Source organism: Hyperolius riggenbachi, chromosome 7 (genome assembly GCF_040937935.1).
Source record: "Hyperolius riggenbachi isolate aHypRig1 chromosome 7, aHypRig1.pri, whole genome shotgun sequence".
NCBI classification, from domain to species: domain Eukaryota; kingdom Metazoa; phylum Chordata; class Amphibia; order Anura; family Hyperoliidae; genus Hyperolius; species Hyperolius riggenbachi.
The window spans coordinates 291,652,004-291,678,784 of NC_090652.1; the positions used below are offsets into that span (position 1 = coordinate 291,652,004).

Consider the following 26,781-nt stretch of genomic DNA (forward strand, 5'->3'; position numbering starts at 1 on the left):
CGCAATCCAAATTAATTACCCATCTGGCTCCAGTAATATTCCCTGAAAAATGAAGCCAAAACACGCCAGTAAAATATTAAATGCGCACACAGCGTACGCAATTAGGCATGCCGACTGGATAATTTAATTGAATCCATAAATCAGCGTATTTTACGGCAAGCTTGTATCTCTCTCTATTAGCAGGAGAGAACACATGTATTGTGACAGTGGCCCGCCAATCACGGCACGGTCCCCGATAGCTCACTACGGACATACAAGAGAAATTGCATCTGGAAATTAAATTTCTGAGCTGGTATGGACGGAGTTTGGAGAAGAGCCAACATTGGCCGTGCTGACTGGGCCCTTCCCACACTGAGATCAAGTCGATACGGGGAAAAGAATCCGTACGGCCCTAAGCACCCTGGCATCATCAAATAAACTGCCCGCCTTACGGGTGTTTAAGGATTGATCGTCCGGCAAAATTTAATCAACACTCAGTTGATGGCTCCCATTATCGGTGAAAAATGTCTCTTCCTTTCGCAACTGAACAAATCTTCTTAGAAGAAAAGGCCATTGACTTCTTTTTTTGAGTTCTTGTTGTGCTCAATATCTAATTACACTTCCAGCTTTTTATAGGACCCGGTCTCCTTCCCCTACTTCAGATATGTGTTGCATCTCTGCTGGTCACCACAGCTGACTATTAAGGTGCATGCACACATCCAATTTTGATTGGACAATCATTGACCAATTTTATCACCTCCATTTAGTATAAGGACGAACAGACTTTGGATACTATGAACACGCGTAGGTGAGCTCTCAGCTCACACCAGGGAACTATAAAGGAGAGGGGGGGGGGGGGGGGGGCATTAGACCCCAGGAAACTCTATTGGGGAGGGGAGTAAAGAGGCACCAGGGGACTGTTGAGGTGAGGGAGGGAGCTGCTAGACACCAGAGAACTGTATAGGGAAGGGAGGGAGTGGGGACACTAGACACCAGGGAACTGTATAGGGGAGGGTGGCCACTGGACACCAGGGAACTCTATAGGGGAGGTAGGGTGGTTAACTAGACACCAGGTAACTGTATAGGGGAGGGAGGTGGACCACTAGATACCAGAGAACTGTATGGGGGGGCATTAGACACCAGGGAACTATATAAAGGGTTCAGTAGACACCAGAACACCGTAAAGGGGAGGGAGGGTGGCCATTAGACACCAGGGAACTGTATAGAGGAGAGGGGAGGTCAGTAGACACCAGGACACCGTATATGAGAGGGAGGGGGCCACTAGACATCAGGGATATGTATAGGGGAGGGAGGGGGGCCTCTAGACAGCAGGGAAGGGAGGGGGGCCACTAGACAGCAGGGAACTGTATAGGGGAGGGAGGTGGCCCGCAACTTGGTCCTAGTTTTCAACTTTGGCACACAGTGTATTTGAGTTTAGCACCCCTGGTGTAGAAGATACTCCTTGCTAGTTTGGCAGTTCTATATTGTGTACACACAACTTTCAGTCATGTGATTGACTTTTCCAAATAAGATTTTTTTTTAAAAAACATTTTTTTTTTTTGAGGTACCTCCAGGCTCCATCATATTTACAAGTATTATAATTGTGTTTAGAGTTGATCTTTTTCAGAAAAAAAAAACAAAAAACAAACATGAATGCTATTTTTTTTGGAGAGGGGAGTGCCTTCTTCTCTCGTTCTGCTTAGTAAATGAGACCCACTGTTAGATCCATTGTTTGGGCCAATGGCCTGTCGGTGATGACAATGTTGTCTATTGTTCCGTGTCTGAGATATCGAGGCTTCCATTTGTACATCGTTTCCCTGCAGAGCACTCTACACTCCCCTCTAAAAATAAACCTTAAATCCCGAGAGAATGGCATTACCGCGGAATTCAATCCAGCAACGTAATTACTATTGCTCCCATGAAATGATCCCTGTTAATCCAGAAATGTACTATGAATGAAAGCCGGAAACAGGCTGGCCTTCTCGGCTTCCAGGCGTAGTACAACTGGCATCTGTACTAATGTGTTGTGGAGCAGGATTTACTCTATTCCAGCTAAACTCACAGAGAATGAATGATAAAATAAACACAGCAAGGATCTGAACGCTCATCTACCTCTAAAAAATGTTAAAGTGTACCTGAATTAAAAAAATTAGATACGGTACTTACCTCTAGTCCTCATTAAAGGGGAACTTCAGCCTAAACAAATATACTGTCATTAAGTTACATTAGTTGTGTTAATTAAAATAGGTCGGTAATTTAATCTCTGACTCACCCTGTTTTAAAAGAACAGGCAAATGTTTGTGATTTCATGGGGGCAGCCATCTTTTCATGGGGTCAGCCATCTTTTTGGTTGAAAGGAGGTGACAGGGAGCAGGAGACACGTTCCAACTGTCTTGTGTCCTGATCACCCCTCCCAGCTGCACGCACTAGGCTTCAAATCTCAAATTCAAAATAAAAAAAAACTATTTGCACCAAAACAGCAGAAGGAGAACAACCATATCAGAAATCCCATCATGCACAGCATCAGGTGAAAAATACCTAGGCAGTTTTCTTCTGTGCAGCTAAAAATGAAGCTTGGGTAAGAAAAGCAAAGTTCTGATGCTGTGAAACTGTTAAAGAAACACCAAGCCTTTTCAGTGCTGCTGAGTAGATTTTTAGTCTGGAGGTTCACTTTAAAGGAAACACGAGGTGACATGTGACCAGGGCCGGATTTAAGCCAAGGCCACATAGGCCATGGTCTAGGGCACCCCAGGATAAAGGGCAGGTGGGCAGCAGGGTATACTGGGATGAAAGGGTCACCTGGCTATCTGTAATCTGGGAGAAGGGGGTCATCAGGCTATATATACAGAAGAAAGGGTCATCTAGATTCTTATACTAAAGGGAACGGCGGGGGGGGGGGGGGGGTCATCAGACTGCTCATACTAAAGGGAAGGGGAGTCATCAGGCTATCTAAACTGGAGGGGGGAGGGAGGAAGGGTTATGTGGCCACCTATACTGGAAGTGGAGGGGAAGGGTCATCTGGCTGCCTATACTAGACGGAAGGGCCAACTGGCTATCTATACTGAAGGGGGCTGGCTGCTGATAGTGGCCTTGGGCGGTAAAGAGTACAAATTCGGCCCTGCATGTGACATGATGAAATAGACATGTGTATGTACAGTGCCTAGCACACAAATAACTAGGCTGTGTTCCTTTTCTTCCTTCTCTGCCTGAAAGAGTTAAACATCAGGTATGTAAGTGGCAGTTCCTGTTTGAGTCAGGACTGGGTCAGACTACAGTGTGACCCTTGCTGATAAGAAATTACCACTATTAAACACTTTCCTAGAAACTGGCTTTTGAGAGCAGGAAAGAGATAAAAAGGGTCAATAGTTCATAGATTTAAAGAGGAACTCCAGTCAAAATAATGTAATAAAAAAAGTGCTTCATTTTTACAATAATTATGTATAAATGATTTAGTCCGTGTTTGCCCATTGTAAAATATTTTAAATCCCTGACTTACATTCTGACATTTACTACATGGTGACATTGTTACTGTTGGCAGGTGATGCAGCTGCTGCATGCTTTTTTGGCAGTTGGAAACAGCTGTAAACGGCTATTTCCCACAATGCAGTAAGGTTCACAGACAGGAAACTGCCAAGAGTACGTACTCAGAATTTCTTTGTGGGAGGGGTTATACCACAATATCAGCCATACAGCGCCCCCTGATGGTCTGTGTGTGAAAAGGAATAGATTTCTCATGTAAAAGGGGGTATCAGCTACTGATTGGGTTAAAGTTCAATTCTTGGTCGGAGTTTCTATTTAAGCTCTGGCATACTTCAATGAATGTGTCACTGAGCAAAAACAATAAAACAGTAAAAACTTAAAAAGTAGATTTAAATATAAAATAAAACTGTGGAATATCTTAAAAAGTCATTTTTAGGAGAAGGAGGATAGATACAATTGTTTATTTCATTTGTTTATTTTCACCTCGGGTGTTCTTTAAGCCGAACTTACAGTACTGGCTGCTGGGTCCCTTTAAGCATATTCAAAAAAGGGCTTACCTGAATATGCTCTTGAAGCCGTGCTCCCCCTCCCATTTCACTGTACTGGGCATGTGCAAGTAAGGTCCGCACATGCCCAGTACAATAAAGCCATTCATGCGTTTTTTGCACTTTCCCTCTGTGCACGAGTGGCTTCATTCTGCTGATCATTTCCAGATCATACTTACGCATGACCAATACATCGAAGGTCGTACTTGAACAGGTGCTCGACCACAAAGTGGAAGAGCCCCAAAGGCTGCAGTGATGGGTTTAAAGCGGATCTGGGAAGGCGTATGTATATGTACACTGCCAGTGAGCTGAATGACAGCTCATCCTGCTGCCACTTAAATCCTGTCATCGTAAAATACTATTCCCCCTCCGAGTTGTTGCAACTTGGAGGGAGATATAATTGGGGTGCAGCGATCACCAGAACCCGAATTACCCTTACACGCCCTGGGCAGTATAACATTACTGCTACGGCGGCACCAAGTTTCAGCGCTCGGCCGAAACCACCTGCTTCGTCTCGGAAGCCCCCGGATCATCTGGAAGCTTCCCGTGGAAACGGACAGTCCCTAAAGTCCAATGAAACCCTAAATTAAGTTTAGTTGTTAAATTCTTCTAAAAGCCCACACAATATTTTGTGTAAGTTATATTAAAAAATGACTTTTGGCACAGGAATTTCAAAATAAGTAAACCCTAGTTGAACCTTGTGCAGAAAAAACATACTTACCTATGAAGTGTGAACCCTCTGGACCCTCTTGAGGCATTCTGTGTCCTCCTACAGACCACCACTCCTGCCCAGGTTGGTCCTGAAGCAGTGGCGTAGCTAAGGAGCTATGGGCCCCGGTGCAAGGTTTACACGAGGCCCCCCTAGCGCTCTATACTATACACAGATACGGCACACCAAAACCTGCCAAGGACAACCACAGTGTCAGAAGTGCAAGGAGGGGATGGGGAACAGTTTGTTAATGATTACTACTAATAAAAGCACCTATAAAAGTGATTATTACCATCATAGGAGAGTTAATATTGTGGTTGAAGGTGGGCCCCTCTGGCCCAAGGGCCCTGATGCGGTCACTACCTCTGCACCCCCTGTTGCTAAGCCACTGTCCTGAAGATCGTGTCTGTGCTCTTTTTCATGTAGGAGCGTGAGCGGCTCTGGCTTACTGCGCAGGTGCGACTGTACTCAGGGCTGGTTCTAGACTTTGTCGCTTGAGGTCCCCCCCCCCAACATAATAACCCCCCCAAATAGTTAGCCTGGAGGGGGTATTGGGCACAGTGGCGGGGAGTGGGGTCGGTCCCCCCCCTCCCTCACCTGGGTCCCCCAATCTGCGCTCCCCCTCCAGCTATTAAGTGCAGTAGCGTAGTAATATCAGGCAGTGGGCGGGGATAACTCACCTCTTCCGCGTTCCACTCTCATCACTTCCTGCAATGCCGCCCACTTACAGTACAGTGGGCGGCATTGCAGGAAGTGACAAGAGTGGAACGCACGCTTAAACGCTGAAGAAGTGAGTCATCCCTGCCCGCTGCCTGATCATACTACGCTGCTGGGCTGAAGAGCTGGAGGGGGAGCGCAGATCGGGGGACCCAGGTGAGGGGGGGTCCCCCACACCTTCAACTCATTCAAGCAAGCCTTAAAGACCCATCTGCTCACCATTTCTTATTCGCCTTCTTCTTAGCTCTATCCCCCTACCTTGGACTTGCACCCTTTCTCCCACCCCTTCATTTGCATGCCTATTTGGCAGGGCCCTCCTCCCCCATGTGCTCTTCTCCATCACCATATGGACTTAGTGACTTGTCAGTTACGTAACTATTTTGTGTAACATTGTTGAACGCTATAATGTCCCTGTGTAACATTGATATTGTAATGTCTCCCCTATGTGTTAAAGAGACACTGAAGCGAAAAAAAAAATGATGATAATATGATTTGTATGTGTAGTACAGCTAAGAAATAAAACATTAAGATCAGATACATCAGTCTAATTGTTTCCAGTACAGGAAGAGTTAAGAAACTCCAGTTGTTATCTCTATGCAAAAAAGCAATTAAGCCCTGCAACTTTCAAAGTCCTGGAGAGGGCTGTTATCTGACTTTTATTATCTCAAGTGTTTTTGGACTATTTACTTTTTCTTTGCCAGAGGAGAGGTCATTAGTTCACAGACTGCTCTGAAAGAATCATTTTGAATGCTGAATGTTATGTAATCTGCACATATTATAGTTACATAGTTACATAGTTACATAGTTATTTTGGTTGAAAAAAGACATACGTCCATCGAGTTCAACCAGTATAAAGTACAACACCAGCCTGCTCCCTCACATATCCCTGTTGATCCAGAGGAAGGCGAAAAAACCCTTACAAGGCATGGTCCAATTAGCCCCTAAAGGGAAAAATTCCTTCCCGACTCCAGATGGCAATCAGATAAAATCCCTGGATCAACATCATTAGGCATTACCTAGTAATTGTAGCCATGGATGTCTTTCAACGCAAGGAAAGCATCTAAGCCCCCTTTAAATGCAGGTATAGAGTTTGCCATAACGACTTCCTGTGGCAATGCATTCCACATCTTAATCACTCTTACTGTAAAGAACCCTTTCCTAAATAAATGGCTAAAACGTTTTTCCTCCATGCGCAGATCATGTCCTCTAGTCCTTTGAGAAGGCCTAGGGACAAAAAGCTCATCCGCCAAGGTATTATATTGCCCTCTGATGTATTTATACATGTTAATTAGATCCCCTCTAAGGCGTCTTTTTTCTAGACTAAATAAACCCAGTTTATCTAACCTTTCTCGATAAGTGAGACCTTCCATCCCACGCATCAATTTTGTTGCTCGTCTCTGCACCTGCTCTAAAACTGCAATATCTTTTTTGTAATGTGGTGCCCAGAACTGAATTCCATATTCCAGATGTGGCCTTACTAGAGAGTTAAACAGGGGCAATATTATGCTAGCATCTCGAGTTTTTATTTCCCTTTTAATGCATCCCAAAATTTTGTTAGCTTTAGCTGCAGCTGCTTGGCATTGAGTACGATTATTTAACTTGTTGTCAATGAGTACTCCTAAGTCCTTCTCCAAGTTTGATGTCCCCAACTGTATCCCATTTATTTTGTATGGTGCTAGACCATTAGTACGTCCAAAATGCATGACCTTACATTTGTCAACATTGAATTTCATCTGCCATGTATGTGCCCATATAGCCATCCTATCCAGATCCTGTTGCAATATGACACTATCTTCCTGAGAGTTAATGATTCTGCACAATTTTGTATCATCTGCAAAAATAGCAACATTGCTCACTACTGCATCTACTAGGTCATTAATAAATAAATTGAAGAGCACTGGACCCAGAACAGACCCCTGTGGAAACCCACTGCTAACAGTCTCCCATTTTGAGTATGATCCATTGACCACAACTCTTTGTTTTCTGTCCATTAGCCAGTTCCCTATCCATGCACACAAACTCTTCCCCAGTCCTTGCATCCTCAACTTTTGCACCAGACTTCTGTGGGGAACAGTGTCGAAGGCCTTTGCAAAGTCCAAGTATATCACATCTACAGCATTCCCAATATCCATATTAGCATTCACTACCTCATAAAAGCTGAGCATGTTAGTCAAACAGGACCTGTCTTTAGTAAACCCATGTGGATGCTGAGAAATAAGATTATTTTCTACTATGAAGTCATGTATAGTATCTCTTAGTAACCCCTCAAATAGTTTGCATACAACTGATGTTAAACTTACAGGTCTATAATTTCCTGGATCAGATTTTTTGCCCTTCTTAAATAATGGGAAAACGTGGGCTGTACGCCAATCCACTGGGACTCTGCCAGTTGCAAGAGAGTCACAAAAGATAAGATAAAGGGGTTTATCTATAACTGAACTTAATTCCCTTAGGACCCGAGGATGCATGCCATCCGGGCCAGGTGCCTTGTCTATTTTTAATTTATTTAGTCTTGCCTTCACTTCTTCCTGCGTTAAGTATTTAATATTACAGTTAGAAGATTGAGACTCTTCCGCCTCTGTAGTTTGCAACAGTGCTGTTTCTTTTGTGAAGACAGAAGCAAAGAAAGCATTTAATAACTCTGCCTTACCTTGGTCATCCACCATTGAGTTCCCATCCTCATCCTTTAGGAGTCCTATACAGTCAACCTTTCTTTTTTTAGAGTTAATGTACTTGTAAAAAACTTTTTTGGGTTAGATTTGATATCCTTAGCGATTTGTTTTTCAGCTTCAATCTTTGCCTGCCTAATTTCTTTTTTACAATTTTTATTGCACTCCTTATAATTGCTTAGTGCAGCCTCGGTCCCCTCCTGTTTTAAGACCTTATAGGCATTCTTTTTCCTCTTCATTTTATCTTTAACCTTTCTATTCATCCATAGAGGCCTTTTTTTATTCCTAGACATTTTGTTTCCATATGGGATATACATACTACAGTATTGATTGAGTATAAGTTTAAAAGCTTGCCATTTCCCTTCAGTGTCTTCCCCTTGTAGTACATTATCCCAGTTCACCAAACTTAGTGCCTGCCTAATTTGAGTGAACTTTGCTTTTCTAAAGTTCATAGTTTTAGTGGTCCCGCTGCCCCGTGGCCTATAAGTCACCAGCTCAAACGTTATCATGTTGTGATCGCTATTTCCCAAATGTTCTTGAACCTGCACATTTGATACATTATCTGGTCTATTAGAAATGATCAGATCCAGTAACGCATTCCCCCTAGTTGGTTCAGTTACCATTTGAGTCAAGTAATTGTCCTGTAGTGCTGCCAGAAATCTGCTGCTTTTACCAGAATGGGTAGCCTGATGCAGAATGATAGAATGATGCAATGTTAGAAAAAACACTATATACCTGAAAAAAAAATATGAGAATATTTTCTTTGTTGCTAAACTTCTAGTAATTATTTATAGTACACAACCAATTCATTATATCATATATTTTTTTTCGCTTCAGTGTCTCTTTAAGCAGTGCTGCGTAATATGTTAGGGCTTTATAAATAAAGTTTCATTATAATAATAAAACAAATTAATAAAACAAATAAACAAAAAACCAGAACACAAGTAATACGTTGTACGTAGGATCGGTACTGTGCACGCAAATCTTTATTTCATCATGTCACACGTCACATCAGCAACATAATTAGCTGATAATTGTAGCCGGATCACTAAAGATTACTTAATAATTCAGGCCCTGATTGATTTTTGTGTTTGCCCGGAGGGTTCCTATAAGATATAATGATATAAATTGCGGTCCCTGGCGCTGGATAACATCGCGATCCCTCATCAGACAGAGAGGAATAAACCGTATTTCTTTCTGACACGAATAGAAATTCCTGGATTACTGGCCGGCTATGTAGTATTTGTTCTGGAAATGACACCGGCCTCTCGTCTATTAAAGTCTGACGGGCCCATGTATACAGCCTCATTTATATGCTAATCAATGAGTTTGATATATTGGTGTAAATTCGAGGGTTCGATCCCCCTGTGCATATTAACAAGCTCCTCCCTAATGGAGTGTCAGGAGCAATCAGGAGGCAGTCGGGTGACAGTTTGGGGGGGGGGGGGGGGATAGTACGCCGCCACTGCTGCGCTCTGCAGATCCGTAGCATGAATAAATTCAAGGCAGATCTGTGAGGTGCATAGTAATTAGGGACCAAGTCGTGCCAAGGATTACAAAGCCAAAATTTCCCCTGGGACGCCAGCAACATCTGATCAGCAATCTGCCGGGATGGGGAGGGAGAGAGAAGAGGGCAAAATACTTTGTCTTCTGTTATAAACAGGCGACTCAGGGATTCAAGAAAAAGTCAGTTTTTAAGAAAAGTTGCCCGAAGCAATCAGATATCCCAGCTCTCTCTACCATGCCGCAGTGCAGGCATGGAAGGGAGAATCGGATTGGCTGCTGTGTGCAACCAACATTTTTTTTTTTTTTTTTGCAATATTCAACTATAAATGTATTTGCCCATTGCAAAATCTTTCCTCTCCCTGATTTACACCCTTAGGCTTCTTTCCCACCAGGATGTTGCGTTTTAGGAGACGTTATAGGTCGCATAACATGCCCCTAACGCAACGCCTGGTGGTGCTGGAGGAGGATGCTACCAAGAGCTGTGTTATGCAGCTCTTGGTGCGCCTTTTTTGTGCTGTGCGATGTGGAGACCACGTGATCCGCATCACGTGGTCCCGCCAGCCAATCGCCGCACAGAGCGGCGCTCCAGGAAGTAAACACTGCGCACGTCACAGTGCAGTGAATATTAATTAGCCATGTGGCTGGCCGCGGAGGAGGAGGGGAGACCGCCTCCTCCAACATCACTGAACATGTGCAAACAGTCTAACGTGGCTTAGCCGCGCATAACGCACAGCATGCAGCACTCTCAACGGACGTGCTGCGTTACAATGTAACACAACGTGGGCACTGTGAACAGCCCATTGATTGTTCATTGCTGTGCGGTGGGCTGCGTTACTGGCTGCACTAACGTGCACCTGTAACGTCTTACTGTGAAAGCAGCCTAAATGTTATCACTGGTGGTAACATCTTAAGTCCTGTCAGGTGATCTCTGCCGAATATTTGTTTCTAAGAATTCCAAAGCCACTGAAAATAATGCCTGGTCTCCCAGAATGCTCTGGGAAGAGAATTCCGCATAGCTAATTAGCCTAGCCTGTGACATCACTGGGAGGGTGGGGCTACATACCAATATACAGCAATATATACTGTAGATAAATATAGGAAGTGGTTCTAATGCTGAAACCAGGAAAATGAACATAAAAGTGGGTCTCCTGAATAATTTACTATATGTTACTACAGGGTCTCTTTAACCTTTTAGCAGCCAATTTATTTAGAGGATTGCAAGTGCTCCAGGCAAGATTATTTTAGCACATTTTTTTATTTTATTTTATTTCTTATTTGTTACATTTGCTTGCTACTAAATAGTACTGCTGTAATGAGTATTTATGACCACTTGTCACTAGGGGGCAGTGTGAGGCAATAACAGAAGACCTCTGCTTTCAGTTACTGTATTTTCTGTCAGCAGAGAGAGATCAAAGCATTCCAAGAAATGACAGCACAACGAGTTCTGCCGACTGAGGTCAAAAGCAGAGCAGCAAACCAGATAACTCTATTGAAGCTGCTAATGGCTTAATGCCCAACTGAAGAGAAAAAAAAAAATTTAATTTTGGAGAGAGCAGAAAGGGGTTGCTCCCTCTTTTGCCACCTCCCCTAAATTGTGCATGTGATTTTCTGCACGCCCAGGACCATATGCAATTAACTTCCTATCCAGTGTTTTCTCCTAGGTGATATTTTCAGACGTGTCAATAAAATGCCATTAAAATACCAGCAAACAAAAAAAAATACTAAAAATAATTTTGATAGCACTTTTCCACCTACGTTTTGGTACTTTTTCCATTGCAAAGTGCTGTTATTCTAAATTGAAGATGAAAAATTATCTCCTAGGAGAAAACCCAGGAGAAAAAGTTAATTGCATATGGGCCCTGGTTCTGTGTTTTGCCATTTTTTTGGGTTTATCCTTCATTTTTTTCCCCTGCAATTCTGTGTTGTTGTTTGTTTTGTTTTGTTTTTCTGGTTCATTTTGATTTTGAATGCATTTTTTCAAATTGCGATTTTTCTGATTGCGATTTTTCCATATAAACTAATACGTTTCAAAATCAGATGCAATTTTCACACAACAAATGTGACTTTTCTGTGCTTCCATTGACTTACATTAAATGTGATTTGCATATCGCAGAAACAAGCACGGATATTCAGTCTAATCAAGCAGCATCTGACACTTGTGCAGGAATACAGCAATCCACCTACTAAAAAAAAAGAAAAGCAAAACAGGAGGAGTGCTCCGTAGTGTGATAACTTTTATTCAGGATTAAAAATGCGCAGACAGGCCTGGGGCACACCAGAGGAGTTTTTCTGAGCGTTTTGAGTTTTTAAACCTCCTGCTAATGTTATCCTATGTGTCTGTGCACACTGGAGCAATGAGGTTTTGTAAAAAACCCCATAGCATTACATTGGGAAGAGCTTTTAGAGGTTTCAAAAGCTCTTCCCAATGTAATGCTATGGTTTTTTTTTTTACAAAACCTCATTGCTCCAGTGTGCACAGACACAAAGGATAACATTAGCAGCAGATTTAAAAACTCAAAACGCTCAGAAAAACTCCTTTGGTGTGCACCAGGCCTCATACAATGATGCAGTTATACATGCACTTACCAGATGGAGTAAAAAGACAGGCATCTGATTTGGCATATAGCCCAGAAGAATACGTCCCACTGGAGAAGCAGCCTGAAGACGTTAACTGACTAAGGCGTGGACACGCCGAAACGCGTTTTGACGTCACCTGCACACGGTTACCCCACAGGAGACACCTCGGGTCAATTCTCCATCCAGATCTGGCCACTGCAGTCTTCAGGCTGCTTCTCCAGTGGGACGTATTCTTCTGGGCTATATGTCAAGTCAGATTTTCCTCCATCTGGTAAGTGCATGTATAACTGCGCATTTTTAATCCTGATTAAAAGTTATCACACTACGGAGCGCTCCTCCTGTTTGGCTTTTCTCCTTGTAGTTCACTTAGGCCTTGTTCACATTGCGTTCGGCTCGCGTGTCCGTCCGCGGTGGGCTTTTTTTCCCCCGCATTTTTTTAAAGCTTTTTCCGGCGATTTTCTGCGCATTCACTCGTTTTGTGGGCTTTTTTGTAAGCGCTTTTGCTGAGCGCTTCCGTCTTTTGAAATACAATGTATTTTTTTTTAAAACCGCTCACGCAATCACTTACCAAAGCGATTTTGTTAGCGTTCTTCGTTTTTCCTATACCTTCCATTGAGGCAAATCGCCTCAAAAATGGCCCAAGCACCACTTTTCAAAGCGGATTGCAAACGAAGCGCTCTGATATGAACTCTCTCATAGAGAATCATTGCACAAGCGCTTTCAGGGCGATTTTGAAAATTGCCCGCGCTTAAAATTTTACAAAAATGCCTATAATGGGAACAAGGCCTCACCGCGGAGTGTTTGAGGAGAAGCTAGAGTGGGATCACATCTCGATTTTTACCGATCCTCGACCTCCAGCAGCGCAAGATTTCACATCCTTTTTGTTCCATATTACTAAAAAAAAAAAAAAAAATGATCAATGTAAAAATAGTTTAGGGATGATATATTTCGCTCAAGCCCGAACTGTGGTCTTAAAGGGAACCAGAGATGAACGTTTCACACAAAATAAACATATCAGTCCATAGCTTGTAAAGAATATATGCTCTACCTGATAATTTCACCGCTCTGGTGTGCCTTTTTTAGTGTTTTTTATTCATTATTGCTCCAGGAAAAATCCAATATGGCCGCCGACTCATATCCCTTCTGCTTCCGAGTTATGAGTTGTTCTGGATGTGCTGTCTAGGCTCTATGAGACTAGGCTGCTGTCTAGGCTATATGAGAAAGGCTGCTGCAGCCTTTCATCTGTGTGCACACAGAGTACACAGATCATATTGCAGCCACATATGTCTGTTTCAGAGCTTTTCTCTCAGCAGCAGCAGCCCCTCCCATGTCATCAGAGTTCTCAGTAAGCAAAGCAGCAAATCTGAGCCAGGAGGTGGCAGGCTTGGGCTTGAAAAGACTCCACAGAAGAGTGACTCAGCTATAATGTTTCCAGGTCAAACCTAGACTGAAAGCTCAGTCGGGGATTCTTATCACAGATGTGAACAGACTAATTAAGCAGATAAGAATAAAACTAAAAGCAGAGAATGTGTTTACTGTCATGTTCCCACTGATAAATGTAGTAAAATACATGAGGGTGCTTCGTCTCTGGTTCTCTTTAAGCCTGGTACACACATCCAATTTCTATTGGCCAATTTCGCCACTTCCATGTAGTGTCAGAGCTTGCTTAGACAATCTGTTCATAATATTCAAAGTCTGTAGCCCTCTTACTTCATGGAGGAGGAAAATTGGTCAGTGATTGGACAATCAAATTTGGATGTGTGCCTATGCACCTTTATGGTGCCAATACACGATACAAAAAACGTTCGATTTTCCCATTTATTCGATCTAAATGATCGAATCGAATGAAAGTTAAAAATATTTTTTTTTTATCAAGAAATTTTAACGGTTATCCCATTTTTTCGAGAAAAATCAGATCGGACATGCTGGAAAAATCTTTATATTCGATCTAACGGAATAATCGAACTAAATTATCTAATCGGAAAAAAATGAAAAATTGTACCATTATGGCCACCTTTATGGTGGCCATACATGGTACATTAAAAACGTTTGATTATCCTGTTTATTCGATCTAAATGATCGAATCGAATGAAAGTTAAAAACATTTTTTTTCGATCAAGAAATTTGAACGATTATCCCGTTTTTTCGAGAAAAATCAGATCGGACATGCTGGAAAAATCTTTATATTCGATCTAACGGAATAATCAAACTAAATTATCTAATCGAAAAAAAATGAAAAATTGTACCATGTCTAACCTGTCTAACCTGAGCTACATATTTATTGGGACTGGATGCGGTTCATATTAGAGGTTATCATTAATAGAACTTACCCTGTACTCTTATTAATCTCCCTCTCTTCTACAGGACAGCTTCCTGTTCAGCGTGTCCATATTAAGCGGGATCCTCTGCTCCTTATTGGCCGCTGTGAAATTCATGTTGGGCAAAGTCCTGACTAGCCGAGCGTTGATCACTGATGGTAAGTTACACATTTTTTTTCCTAGGAAGCTTTACACATGAATTAAAAATTTAAAATAGAGCTCCACCTGCTGGCTTGGCTATCAAATATTGTAAAGCTTATTTTACGGTTGTGATGTAAAAATAAGACATTGTTTTGCGCAGAGAAACTCCACCACAGGGCCGGCCTTAGGTTTCACAGCGCCCTGAGCGAAACCGGAATTTGGTGCCCCCCCCTTCATCCTACACACACACGCACAGTACACACACACTTTGCACCGTGCATTATAGCCACGGTCTGTCTCCCCCCCTCCCCCCCCCCCTAAAAAAAAAATGCCCTCAGACTCAGTATAGGCAGGTAACCAGCTATAGGTGCCCTTAGAATAGGATCTTATGTTTAGATGTCCTAAATATAGGTAGCCAAGCATAGGTGCCCCCAGTATAGGACGTTAGCTATAGGTCCCCCCATAGGTAACCAGGCATAGGTGCCTCCAGTATAGGTAGCCAGGCATAGGTGCCCTCAGTATAGGTAGCCAGCTATAGGTGCCCCCAGTATATGAAGTCAGGTGTAGGTGCCCTCAATATAGGTAGCCAAGCATAGGTGCCTCCAGTATAGGTAGCCAGGCATAGGTGCCCTCAGTATAGATAGCCAGCTATAGGTGCCCCCAGTATATGAAGTCAGGTGTAGGCCCCCTCTGTATAGGTAGCCAGGCGTAGGTGCCCTCAGTAGTATAGGTAGCCAGGCGTAGGTGCCCTCAGTAGTATAGGTAGCCAGGCGTAGGTGCCCTCAGTCGTATAGGTAGCCAGGCATAGGTGCCCTCAGTCGTATAGGTAGCCAGGCGTAGGTGCCCTCAGTAGTATAGGCAGCCAGGCGTAGGTGCCCTCAGTTGTATAGGTAGCCAGGCGTAGGTGCCCTCAGTAGTATAGGTAGCCAGGCGTAGGTGCCCTCAGTTGTATAGGTAGCCAGGCGTAGGTGCCCTCAGTAGTATAGGTAGCCAGGCGTAGGTGCCCTCAGTAGTATAGGTAGCCAGGCGTAGGTGCCCTCAGTAGTATAGGTAGCCAGGCGTAGGTGCCCTCACTATAGGTAGCCAGGTGTAGGTAGTCAGGTCAAAGGTCGGCCATGGCTAGTATAGCTGCCCCCAGTCCCCCCCTTCTGCGCTCCCCCCTCCAGATAGTTTCAGGCATAGCAGGCTGAGGCGGGGAATTTACTCACCTGTTATCCGTATTCCAGACTTCCAGCGCCGACGTCACTCTTCTCTCCCTGCTTCTCCCCGCCTCCTCTCTGTCTGTAAATAGAGTGGGACCACAAGAAAATGGCCGACGATGTCCGCATTTGTGGAGATCGGCGGCCATTTTCTTGTAGTCTCCCTCTAATTACAGAGAGACGGCGGGGAGAGACAGAGCGGGCGGCGGAGCAGCGACACTGTACTGTGCGCGGCATGCCGCCCATGCGCCCTTGCAAGCTGGCGCCCTGAGCGACCGCTCCGGTCGCTCAGGTCAAAGGCCGGCCATGCTCCACCATTGCTAGAAATGTACACAGTTAGGGCTCAGCCACACTATAAGCCCTTTTTCTGAACGTTTGTGATTGATTAGCGCTTTCTGAGTGCCTTATAAAAATCGCTCCCATTCACTTTCATTAAAATCGTGGTAAAAATCTCGTAATAATCGCCGCCATCCTCCGCTGCCTCTATCGCCTGTACCGGGTCCCGTCACTTCCGCCGGACGCGGGCAGTTGTACGTATCCACAGGGACTCCCTCCGTCTCGCCGGCGCCTGCTTTACGCATGCGCCTGCGCAGTACGGAGGGAGCGCACTGCGCTTGCGTTGACTGGCCCTGACTGGCCGAAGTGACGGGTCTCGGTACCGGCGATAGAGGCAGCGGAGGAAGGCGGTGTGGGAGCGATCCAGGCTGATGAGGCTGGAGGAAGCCCCAGGTATGTATAAATCTATTAGGTCGTTCATCTCTGGTTCTCTTTAAAAATCCCGCCAGTGGCGTAACTAAGAAGCTTGGGGCCTAGTGCGAGTTTCACAGGGGGCCCCAAGCAGTGGGGACCAAAAACTAGGCAGCGTACCTGGCTTCTGTGCTGGCTGGTCTGGCTTTCTGTTGGGCGGGCTGGCCTGCTGCCAGGTTATGTGGCAATCTCCCCATAGCATTCCCTGACCTTCTAGTGGACCCCCTCCCATACTCCCATGGCCTCCCATTGAGGCACCACAACTCCCAGCATGCCCCCATAGAAGAACCACAACTCCCTGCATGCCCCCATAAAGGCATCACAGCTCCCAGCATGGAACCACAGCATCCAGTATGCCCAGTTGCCCACATAGAGGCACCACAGCACCCAGTGTACCCCCAATTGATGCACCACAGCTTCCAGCATGCCCGCCTTTGGGGCACCACAGCTGACTCTGCCTGAGGAAGCGCAACGCCCGAAACATGCTGTGTGTATTCTGCAATTTTGTCTGCTCTGATACAGTTGTATGCTGAACCTTTGGTGTGCCGTCTCCATTCTTGAATTGGACATTAGGGGCACCCCAGATCCGGAGCACGTGTCACTGATCTTTGGGGCTAGCACTGCCTGATGGACAGGAAAGGGTTCATGTTTGGGGTCTGATCTCTTGCAGCAGGGCCGGTTCAAGTAACAATGGGGCCCTAGGGCAAGATTAGCCTGGGGGCCCCCCAACAGACACCACCCTGACCAAAAAGTGTCATCAGAGGCCCTTTGTTGCAGCCACATTTCCCTCCTGGGCCCCTGAGCTGGCAGCTGACCCTCCCCCAATCATCCCCCAACTTAACAGACTCTGCAGTGTTCCTAGGGAGCAACAGTTCAGATGGGGGAGGGACAACTTGGGGCCCCTACAGGCTCTGGGGCCCTGGGGCAACTGCCTATTTTTTCCTATTGTAGCTCCGGCCCTGTCTTGCAGAATGTATCTGCAGATGAGGTTGGATGTAATTAGGGATTAGCTTAGTATACATCACTTTCTCCAGCCCAGCAGAAGCTCCAGAATACTAATTGCATTAATGCTGAGCTGCGCTGATGAGTCGGCACTCTCTAGTGATAGATGGGGAAATAGCGAGGACCGCTACAGACATTATACAGAGTTCACAGCTTCAATAATGGCAAACAACGGGCTGTCCAGAGAGGGTCAATGAGATGATCAGAATTCCAAGAAGGTTATGTTCATTTTATGCAGGTTTAAACAGCTTTGAAATGGGCCAGTAGAATTATAATTTTGATTGGTCATTTGCATAAAGTTAACATAAAATTATCATCAACTCAAAATGATTATCATCTCAACGACGATGCATATTGCTGACATCTTCTGCAGCACTTTACAAAGTACATACTGTAGTCATGTCACTGACTATCCTCAGAGGAGCTCACACTCTAATCCTACCATAGCCACAGTCTAATGTCCTACCATATTATTATTATGCATTTATATAGCAGTGACATCTTCTGCAGCACATTACAGAGTACATAGTCATGTCACTGACGGTCCTCAGAGGAGCTCACAATCTAATCCTACCATTAGTCATAGTCTAATGGCCTACCATATTATTGTTGTTATTATTACGCATTTATATAGCAGTGACATCTTCTGCAGAACTTTACATAGTCCTGTCACTTATTATCACTAGAAAAGCTTATTATTATTATTTATTTATAAAGCTGCAACATATTCCATGGCGCTGTACAAAATAGGAAAACAGACAATGGGTACATAATGATACAATGATATACTGTACATCAAATATGGACACCGGTACAAAATACAAAATTGGTGATTATAATGACAGATGATTAAAATGTCTAACGGGGAGCAAACTATTAACCCCCTTGGCGGTATGAAAAATTCCGCCAGGGGGAAGCGCAGCAGTTTTTTTTTATTTTTTTTGTTGTTTAAATCATGTAGCGAACCCAGGGCTCGCTACATGATAGCCGCTGCTCAGTGGCATCCCCCCACCCTCTTCGATCGCCTTCGGCAATCTCCGATCAGGAAATCCTGTTCAAAGAACGGGATTTCCCGGAGGGCTTCCCTCGTCGCCATGGCGACTGGGGGGGTGACGCGGCGCTGCCTGGCACTGATTGGCCAGGCAGCGCACGGGGTCTGGGGGGGGGGGCGCACTCCGCACCCGATAGCGGCGATCGGGCGCGGGGCGGCGGTGATCGGGGTGCTGGCGCAGCTAGCAAAGTGCTAGCTGCGTCCAGCAAAAAAAAAATTATGTAAATCGGCCCAGCAGGGCCTGAGCGGCACCCTCCGGCGGCTTACCCCGTGTCACACACGGGGTTACCGCTAAGGAGGTTAAATAGAACTCCAAGACACAAAAGGGTGGGAGAGCCCTGCCCTTGTGGGCTTACAATCAAAAGGAATGGAGGGGGAACATGAGTTTACTACCTAATCCCTACAATAGTCATAGTGTAATGTTCCTACCATAGTCTAAAGGTATGTACAAAGCACTATTTATATAACTATTGCTCATAGGGATCTAGATCTAAAAGGAACACCATTGATTAAAGCATTTTTATTGAATGCTGTATATTAGGGCACACATTACGACAAGCACTAGGCGCAGTTTCCTTCCTCACAGCTCTGCCTCTCTGCTGTAAAATCCTCCATCAGTTTTATGCTAGGTACACAACATACAATGTTCTGGCAGATTTACCTGCCAGATCGATTATTTCCAACATGTCTGAATTTCAATCAATTTTTTGACTCTCCGATCTTTTTTTTAAATCTTTTTTCGATCGATTTTTCTAGAACTGAATGAAAATCGATCGAAAAAACCTCAGAAAAAAAAACAATAATCAAAAAATCAATCGAAATTCAGATCGGACATGTTGGAAATAATCGATCTGGCAGGTAAATCTGCCAGAAAATTGTATGGTGTGTACCTAGCATTAGATACAAAAGTGTCGGGCTCTTAAAGGGCTAGACCATGTTCCTGCACAGTGGTGTAGCTATTAACTTCTCAGTGTAGTTTAATAATTACCTTGCTGAAAGAATCTTATTCAGATGGTGGTAAAGGGGTTAAAGATTCCAGCAATGTGTGTTCCTTGTCTTCTGTTCTCTGACTGATACAAATTCTGATAATGCCTTTGTAAACAGCATCTCTCCCTCTCATAGCTGCTATGAAGTAAATGCAGCCTGAAATGTAACATCACGAGTCAGTCAGTCAGTCAGGAATAGTGTATACACATCTCCCTGCTAGTTACATTACAGCAATATGACAGCACATCTAGTTACCTGTTACCTCCTCAGATCAGCCTCCTCATGTCTCCTGCATGCTGTGACACAGTGAAGTATATTTGTATGCTGTGTGAGGAATCTAGTGTGTGTACAGGGCCCCCCGTTCACCCTAAACTCATTGGCGAGTGCATCGACTTGGCCGAGAACTGGCCGAAGGCATTGTTGTCCCCACTTACCCTACACACTCTGTGACGCTCCCTGTCTGCCACTCCTTCAGCTCTTCTCAACCCCTGCATAGCAGCAGAATGCAGTTTGGGATCGCAGACTATAATTTGGATAAGCAGTTCATCAGATTGAACCTAAAGGACTACAGGGTGCTGGAAGAAGCCCTAGGTAAGTAAACATCCTATGGTTCCTCTGGTCTCAGGTTTATTTTAAAGGACCACTATCGTGAAAAATTGCAAAATCTAATATACATTAAATCTTGGCATGGGGCTCCAGAGAATGGATCTGGGCATGGGGCTCCCAGAGAATGGATCTGGTCATGGGGCTCCAGAGAACAGATCTGGGCATGGGACTACAGATTATGGATCTAGGCATGGGGCTCCAGAAAATGGATCTGGGCATGGGACTTACAGAGAATGGATCTGGGCATGGGGCTTCAGAGAATGGATCTGGGCATGGGGCTTCAGAGAATGGATCTGGGCATGGGGCTTCAATGAATGGATCTGGGCATGGGGCTTCAGAGAATTAATCTGGAAGTGAGGCTTCAGAGAATGGATCTGGGCATGGGGAATCAGAGAATGGATCTAGGCATGGGGCTCTAGAGAATGGATCTGGGCATGGGGCTTACAGAGAATGGATCTGGGCATGGGGAATCAGAGAATGGATCTAGGCATGGGGCTACAGATTATGGATCTAGGCATGGGGCTCTAGAGAATGGATCTGGGCATGGGGCTTACAGAGAATGGATCTGGGCATGGGGCTTCAGAGAACAGATCTGGGCATGGGGCTCCAGAGAATGGATCTGGGCATGGGGCTCTAGAGAATGGATCTGGGCATGGGGCTCTAGAGAATGGATCTGGGCACGGGGCTCCAGAGAATGGATCTAGGCATTGGGCTCCAGAGAATAAATCTGGGCATGAGGCTTTAGAGAATTGATCTGGGCATGTGGATCCAGAGAATGGATCTGGGCATGTGGATCCAGAGAATGGATCTGGGCATGGGGATTCAGAGAATGGATCTGGCCATGGGGCTCCAGAGAATGGATCTGGGCATGGGGCTTCAGAGAATGGATCTAGGCATGGAGATTCAGAGAATGGATCTGGGCATGAGGCTTTAGAGAATTGTCTAGGCATGGTGCTCCAGAGAATGGATCCGGGGCATGGAGATTCAGAGAATGGATCTGGGCATGGCACTCCAGAGAATGGATCTGGACATGGGGCTTCAGAGAATGGATCTAGGCATGGAGATTCAGAGAATGGATCTGGGCATGGGGCTTCAGAGAATGGATCTGGGCATGGGGCTTCACAGACTGGATCTGGGCATGGGGCTTCAGAGAATGGATATAGGCATGGGGCTCCAGAGAATGGATCTGGGCATGGGGCTTCAATGAATGGATCTGGGCATGGGGCTTCAGAGAATGGATATAGGCATGGGGCTCCAGAGAATGGATCTAGGCATGGGGCTCCAGAGAATGGATCTAGGCATGGGGCTTCAGAGAATGGATCTGGGCATGAGGCTTCAGAGAATGGATCTGGGCATGGGGATTCAAAGAATGAATCTGGGCATGGGGCTTCAGAGAATGGATCTGGGCATGGGGCTTCAGAGAATGGATCTGGGCATGGGGAATCAGAGAATGGATATAGGCATGGGGCTCCAGAGAATGGATCTAGGCATGGTGCTCCAGAGAATGGATCCGGGGCATGGAGATTCAGAGAATGGATCTGGGCATGGCACTCCAGAGAATGGATCTGGACATGGGGCTTCAGAGAATGGATCTAGGCATGGAGATTTAGAGAATGGATCTGGGCATGGGGCTTCAGAGAATGGATCTGGGCATGGGGCTTCACAGACTGGATCTGGGCATGGGGCTTCACAGACTGGATCTGGGCATGGGGCTTCAGAGAATGGATCTGGGCATGGGGCTTCAGAGAATGGATCTGGACATGGGGCTTCAGAGAATGGATCTGGGCATGGGGAATCAGAGAATGGATCTAGGCATGGGGCTACAGAGAATGGATCTAGGCATGGGGCTCCAGAAAATGGATCTGGGCATGGGACTTACAGAGAATGGATCTGGGCATGGGGCTTCAGAGAATGGATCTGGGCATGGGGCTTCAGAGAATGGATCTGGGCATGGGGCTTCAATGAATGGATCTGGGCATGGGGCTTCAGAGAATTAATCTGGAAGTGAGGCTTCAGAGAATGGATCTAGGCATGGGGAATCAGAGAATGGATCTAGGCATGGGGCTACAGATTATGGATCTAGGCATGGGGCTCTAGAGAATGGATCTGGGCATGGGGCTTACAGAGAATGGATCTGGGCATGGGGCTTCAGAAAATCGATCTAGGCATGGGGCTCCAGAGAACAGATCTTGGCATTGGGCTCCAGAGAATGGATCTGGGCATGGGGCTCTAGAGAATGGATCTGGGCATGGGGCTCTAGAGAATGGATCTGGGCACGGGGCTCCAGAGAATGGATCTAGGCATGGGGCTCCAGAGAATAAATCTGGGCATGAGGCTTTAGAGAATTGATCTGGGCATGTGGATCCAGAGAATGGATCTGGGCATAGGGATTCAGAGAATGGATCTGGCCATGGGGCTCCAGAGAATGGATCTGGGCATGGGGCTTCAGAGAACAGATCTGGGCATGGGACTTTAGAGAATGGATCTGGGCATGAGGCTTTAGAGAATTGTCTAGGCATGGGGCTCCAGAGAATGGATCCGGGGCATGGAGATTCAGAGAATGGATCTGGGCATGGCGCTTCAGAGAATGGATCTGGGCATGGCGCTTCAGAGAATGGATCTGGACATGGGGCTTCAGAGAATGGATCTAGGCATGAAGATTCAGAGAATGGATCTGGGCATGGGGCTTCAGAGAATGGATCTGGGCATGGGGCTTCACAGACTGGATCTGGGCATGGGGCTTCAGAGAATGGATCTGGGCATGAGGCTTCAGAGAATGGATCTGGGCATGGGGATTCAAAGAATGAATCTGGGCATGGGGCTTCAGAGAATGGATCTGGGCATGGGGCTTCAGAGAATGGATCTGGGCATGGGGAATCAGAGAATGGATATAGGCATGGGGCTCCAGAGAATGGATCTAGGCATGGGGCTCCAGAGAATGGATCTGGGCATGGGGCTTCACAGACTGGATCTGGGCATGGGGCTTCAGAGAATGGATCTGGGCATGAGGCTTCAGAGAATGGATCTGGGCATGGGGCTTCACAGACTGGATCTGGGCATGGGGCTTCAGAGAATGGATCTGGGCATGAGGCTTCAGAGAATGGATCTGGGCATGGGGATTCAAAGAATGAATCTGGGCATGGGGCTTCAGAGAATGGATCTGGGCATGGGGCTTCAGAGAATGGATCTGGGCATGGGGAATCAGAGAATGGATATAGGCATGGGGCTCCAGAGAATGGATCTAGGCATGGGGCTTCAGAGAATGAATCTAGGCATGGGGCTTCAGAGAATGAATCTAGGCATGGGGCTTCAAAGAATGCATCTGGGCATGGGGCTTCAGAGAATGAATCTCGGCATAGGGCTTCAAATAATGTATCTGGGCATGGGGCTCCAAAGAATGGATCTAGGCATGGGGCTTTAGTGGTATTCACAAATGAAGAGGGGGGAAACATGGGGGAAGAGAAGCCAGCAGCCATGGAGACCACAGAAGTGGAGGGCATTGCGTAACATGTAGTGATGAGGATAAATTTCACATAATCACAATTTAGCATTGTAATTTGCAACTGCAACGCAAAATCGTAATGTGAAATTTCAGGGGAAAGAGTAATCAAACGTTAACAGGTAATCAGGTACCCTAATTTCACAATTTTGTGTAATTTTGGTGGGATTTTATTTATTTTTATTTAATTTTATGTATGTAGGGGTATTTTACTATTTGGTCACTAGATGCCCCCCCCCCCCCTTTATATTTCTGTACACATGAAGTGTTTGGGGTTTTACTTTCACTTTGTCAATGTGCACCGGCATCTCACTGATGTTGGTGATCATTGCTCACTGGCACTTTGATTGGTAAATGGGAACATGTGCTCCCATTCACCGATCAGTCTACGGTGGGCGATTGAGGGAAGGTAAGCATATTGTTAGGAAACCTGCAATTCCTTGTCCTACCTGTGGATGGCATCTTGGACTGTCTGGCATATCCAACACTAACCACTAGATGTCCTCAGCAGGACTTTCTCTGCAGTTATGCAGCCAGCTGCAGTAAGCCTATTTAAAGACTCCACCCTGCTACAGACTTTGCCAGAGCTTCAGTTTCTATAGGCCTCTGCTTGCTGCTAGCTGCCTGAACTCCTGGTCCCATTGCTTGTTCCTGATTTCCCGGTCTGACCTCTTGCCTGTTAATTACCTCGTCTCTGGATTTTGATTTTGTACTGTATTGCTCTCCTGGTTTGTGATTTTATGCTTGTCTTGACTTTCCCTCGATTACGATTTGGTACTGCATTCTCGGATCTGTATATAGTGTATATAGTCCTGTCACTGATAGTATTAGCCTGTGTGGTGTGTATGTGGCATTATTATTCACTGTTGTATATATTTTTGCACTTGCTGAATAAACACCATTGCTTGATACTTGCTGTCTCATCTCCTGTATGTGCTGCACAGAGTGGTCACCAGCTCTGCTGTCTGTGAGGTTCATAACAGTAAGCTCTGGCCATACTGACCACTGCAGCCATACTTCAGATTGAGTATTTGTTTGCTGGATTGAGTGGATTCCCAGAAAGTTCAGAAGGATGGATGTTTTTGAGATATATAACTTTATGTCTCTAGCTGAAAAGGATGAGGTATACTGTCGAGGTTACCTATCCAATTTCTCAAGTGAATGTTTGTCAGAACTCATTAGCTTAGTACATGACCTTCTGCAGCGTAAAAAGTTATTTATAAAGGAAGTCCAGCCTCTGTTAAACATCCTGAGTACGTTATATCTAGCAAATCTGCCAGTCAGGGATAATTATGCACCACCCTTCCAAGCCGATCAAATTGAATGTTTGAATTGTTTGCTTATTGATGATTATGAATTTTTTTGGGATCATTATGCCAAACAAACTAGAGCGCTAGTTCTGGAGTGTGTGGATTCAGCATTGTTCCTTGTTAACCAGGGAGTGTGTCTGAAAAGGGATGTCTCTGATTTAATTACTACCTGGCATAAAATTGCTTCTACCTGTTTCCACTCACCTTCTCTTACCTCTCTACCTTCTCCTGCTCCTATGACTCAGAGTTCATGGCATTCAGCAGCAGAGTGCTTACCAGTTAGTAAATCATGTAGATCTATTGCATCTAATAAGAAACATTCTGCTGCACCACCTTCCAAAACTACCAATAAATCCAAATCCAAACGTAAATTCTATCCCACTGCCTCAATCCGTCCTGCACAGCCTGCAGCCTGCAAGCCTCCTGCACAGCCTGCAGCCTGCAAGCCTCCTGCACAGCCTGCAGCCTGCAATCCTCCTGCTGCACAGCCTGCAGCCTGCAATCCTCCTGCTGCACAGCCTGCAGCCTGCAATCCTCCTGCTGCACAGCCTGCAGCCTGCAATCCTCCTGCTGCACAGCCTGCAATCCTCCTGCTGCACAGCCTGCAGCCTGCAATCCTCCTGCTGCACAGCCTGCAGCCTGCAATCCTCCGGCTGCACAGCCTGCAGCCTGCAATCCTCCTGCTGCACAGCCTGCAGCCTGCAATCCTCCGGCTGCACAGCCTGCAGCCTGCAATCCTCCGGCTGCAAAACCTACAGCCTGCAATCCTCCGGCTGCAAAACCTACAGATTGCAATCCTCCTGCTGCAAAACCTACAGATTGCAATCCTCCTGCTGCAAAACCTACAGATTGCAATCCTCCTGCTGCAAAACCTACAGATTGCAATCCTCCTGCTGCAAAACCTACAGATTGCAATCCTCCTGCTGCAAAACCTACAGATTGCAATCCTCCTGCTGCAAAACCTACAGATTGCATTCCTCCTGCTGCAAAACCTACAGATTGCAATCGTCCTGCTGCAAAACCTACAGATTGCAATCGTCCTGCTGCAAAACCTACAGATTGCAAGCCTCCTGCTGCAAAACCTACAGATTGCAAGCCTCCTGCTGCAAAACCTACAGATTGCAAGCCTCCTGCTGCAAAACCTACAGATTGCAAGCCTCCTGCTGCAAAACCTACAGATTGCAAGCCTCCTCCTGCAAAACCTACAGATTGCAAGCCTCCTCCTGCAAAACCTACAGATTGCAAGCCTCCTCCTGCAAAACCTACAGATTGCAAGCCTCCTCCTGCAAAACCTACAGATTGCAAGCCTCCTCCTGCAAAACCTACAGATTGCAAGCCTCCTGCTGCAAAACCTACAGATTGCAAGCCTCCTCCTGCAAAACCTACAGATTGCAAGCCTCCTCCTGCAAAACCTACAGATTGCAAGCCTCCTCCTGCAAAACCTACAGATTGCAAGCCTCCTCCTGCAAAACCTACAGATTGCAAGCCTCCTCCTGCAAAACCTACAGATTGCAAGCCTCCTCCTGCAAAACCTACAGATTGCAAGCCTCCTCCTGCAAAGTTTATAGACTGTAATATCCCTGCAATACCTACAGAGTACAATCCTCCTGCAATGCCTGTAAACTGTAATAATTTTGTAAAGTTTATGGACTGTCATTTTCCTGCAAAGCCTGGACACTGTGATACTTTTGCAAATCTTACGAACTGTAATCATCCTGCAAAGCTTATGGACTGCAATG

General features: G+C 45.6%; 1 protein-coding gene across 1 annotated transcript in view; it reads left to right on the top strand.

The window, feature by feature from the left end:
* Positions 1-26,781, top strand: part of TMEM163 (transmembrane protein 163) — a 196,690-nt gene that overhangs the window by 160,661 nt on the left and 9,248 nt on the right. Inside the window, exon 6 of the mRNA XM_068247084.1 lies at positions 14,547-14,658. Coding sequence (XP_068103185.1) covers positions 14,547-14,658 — 112 coding nt within the window. The remainder of the gene's footprint in view (positions 1-14,546; positions 14,659-26,781) is intronic.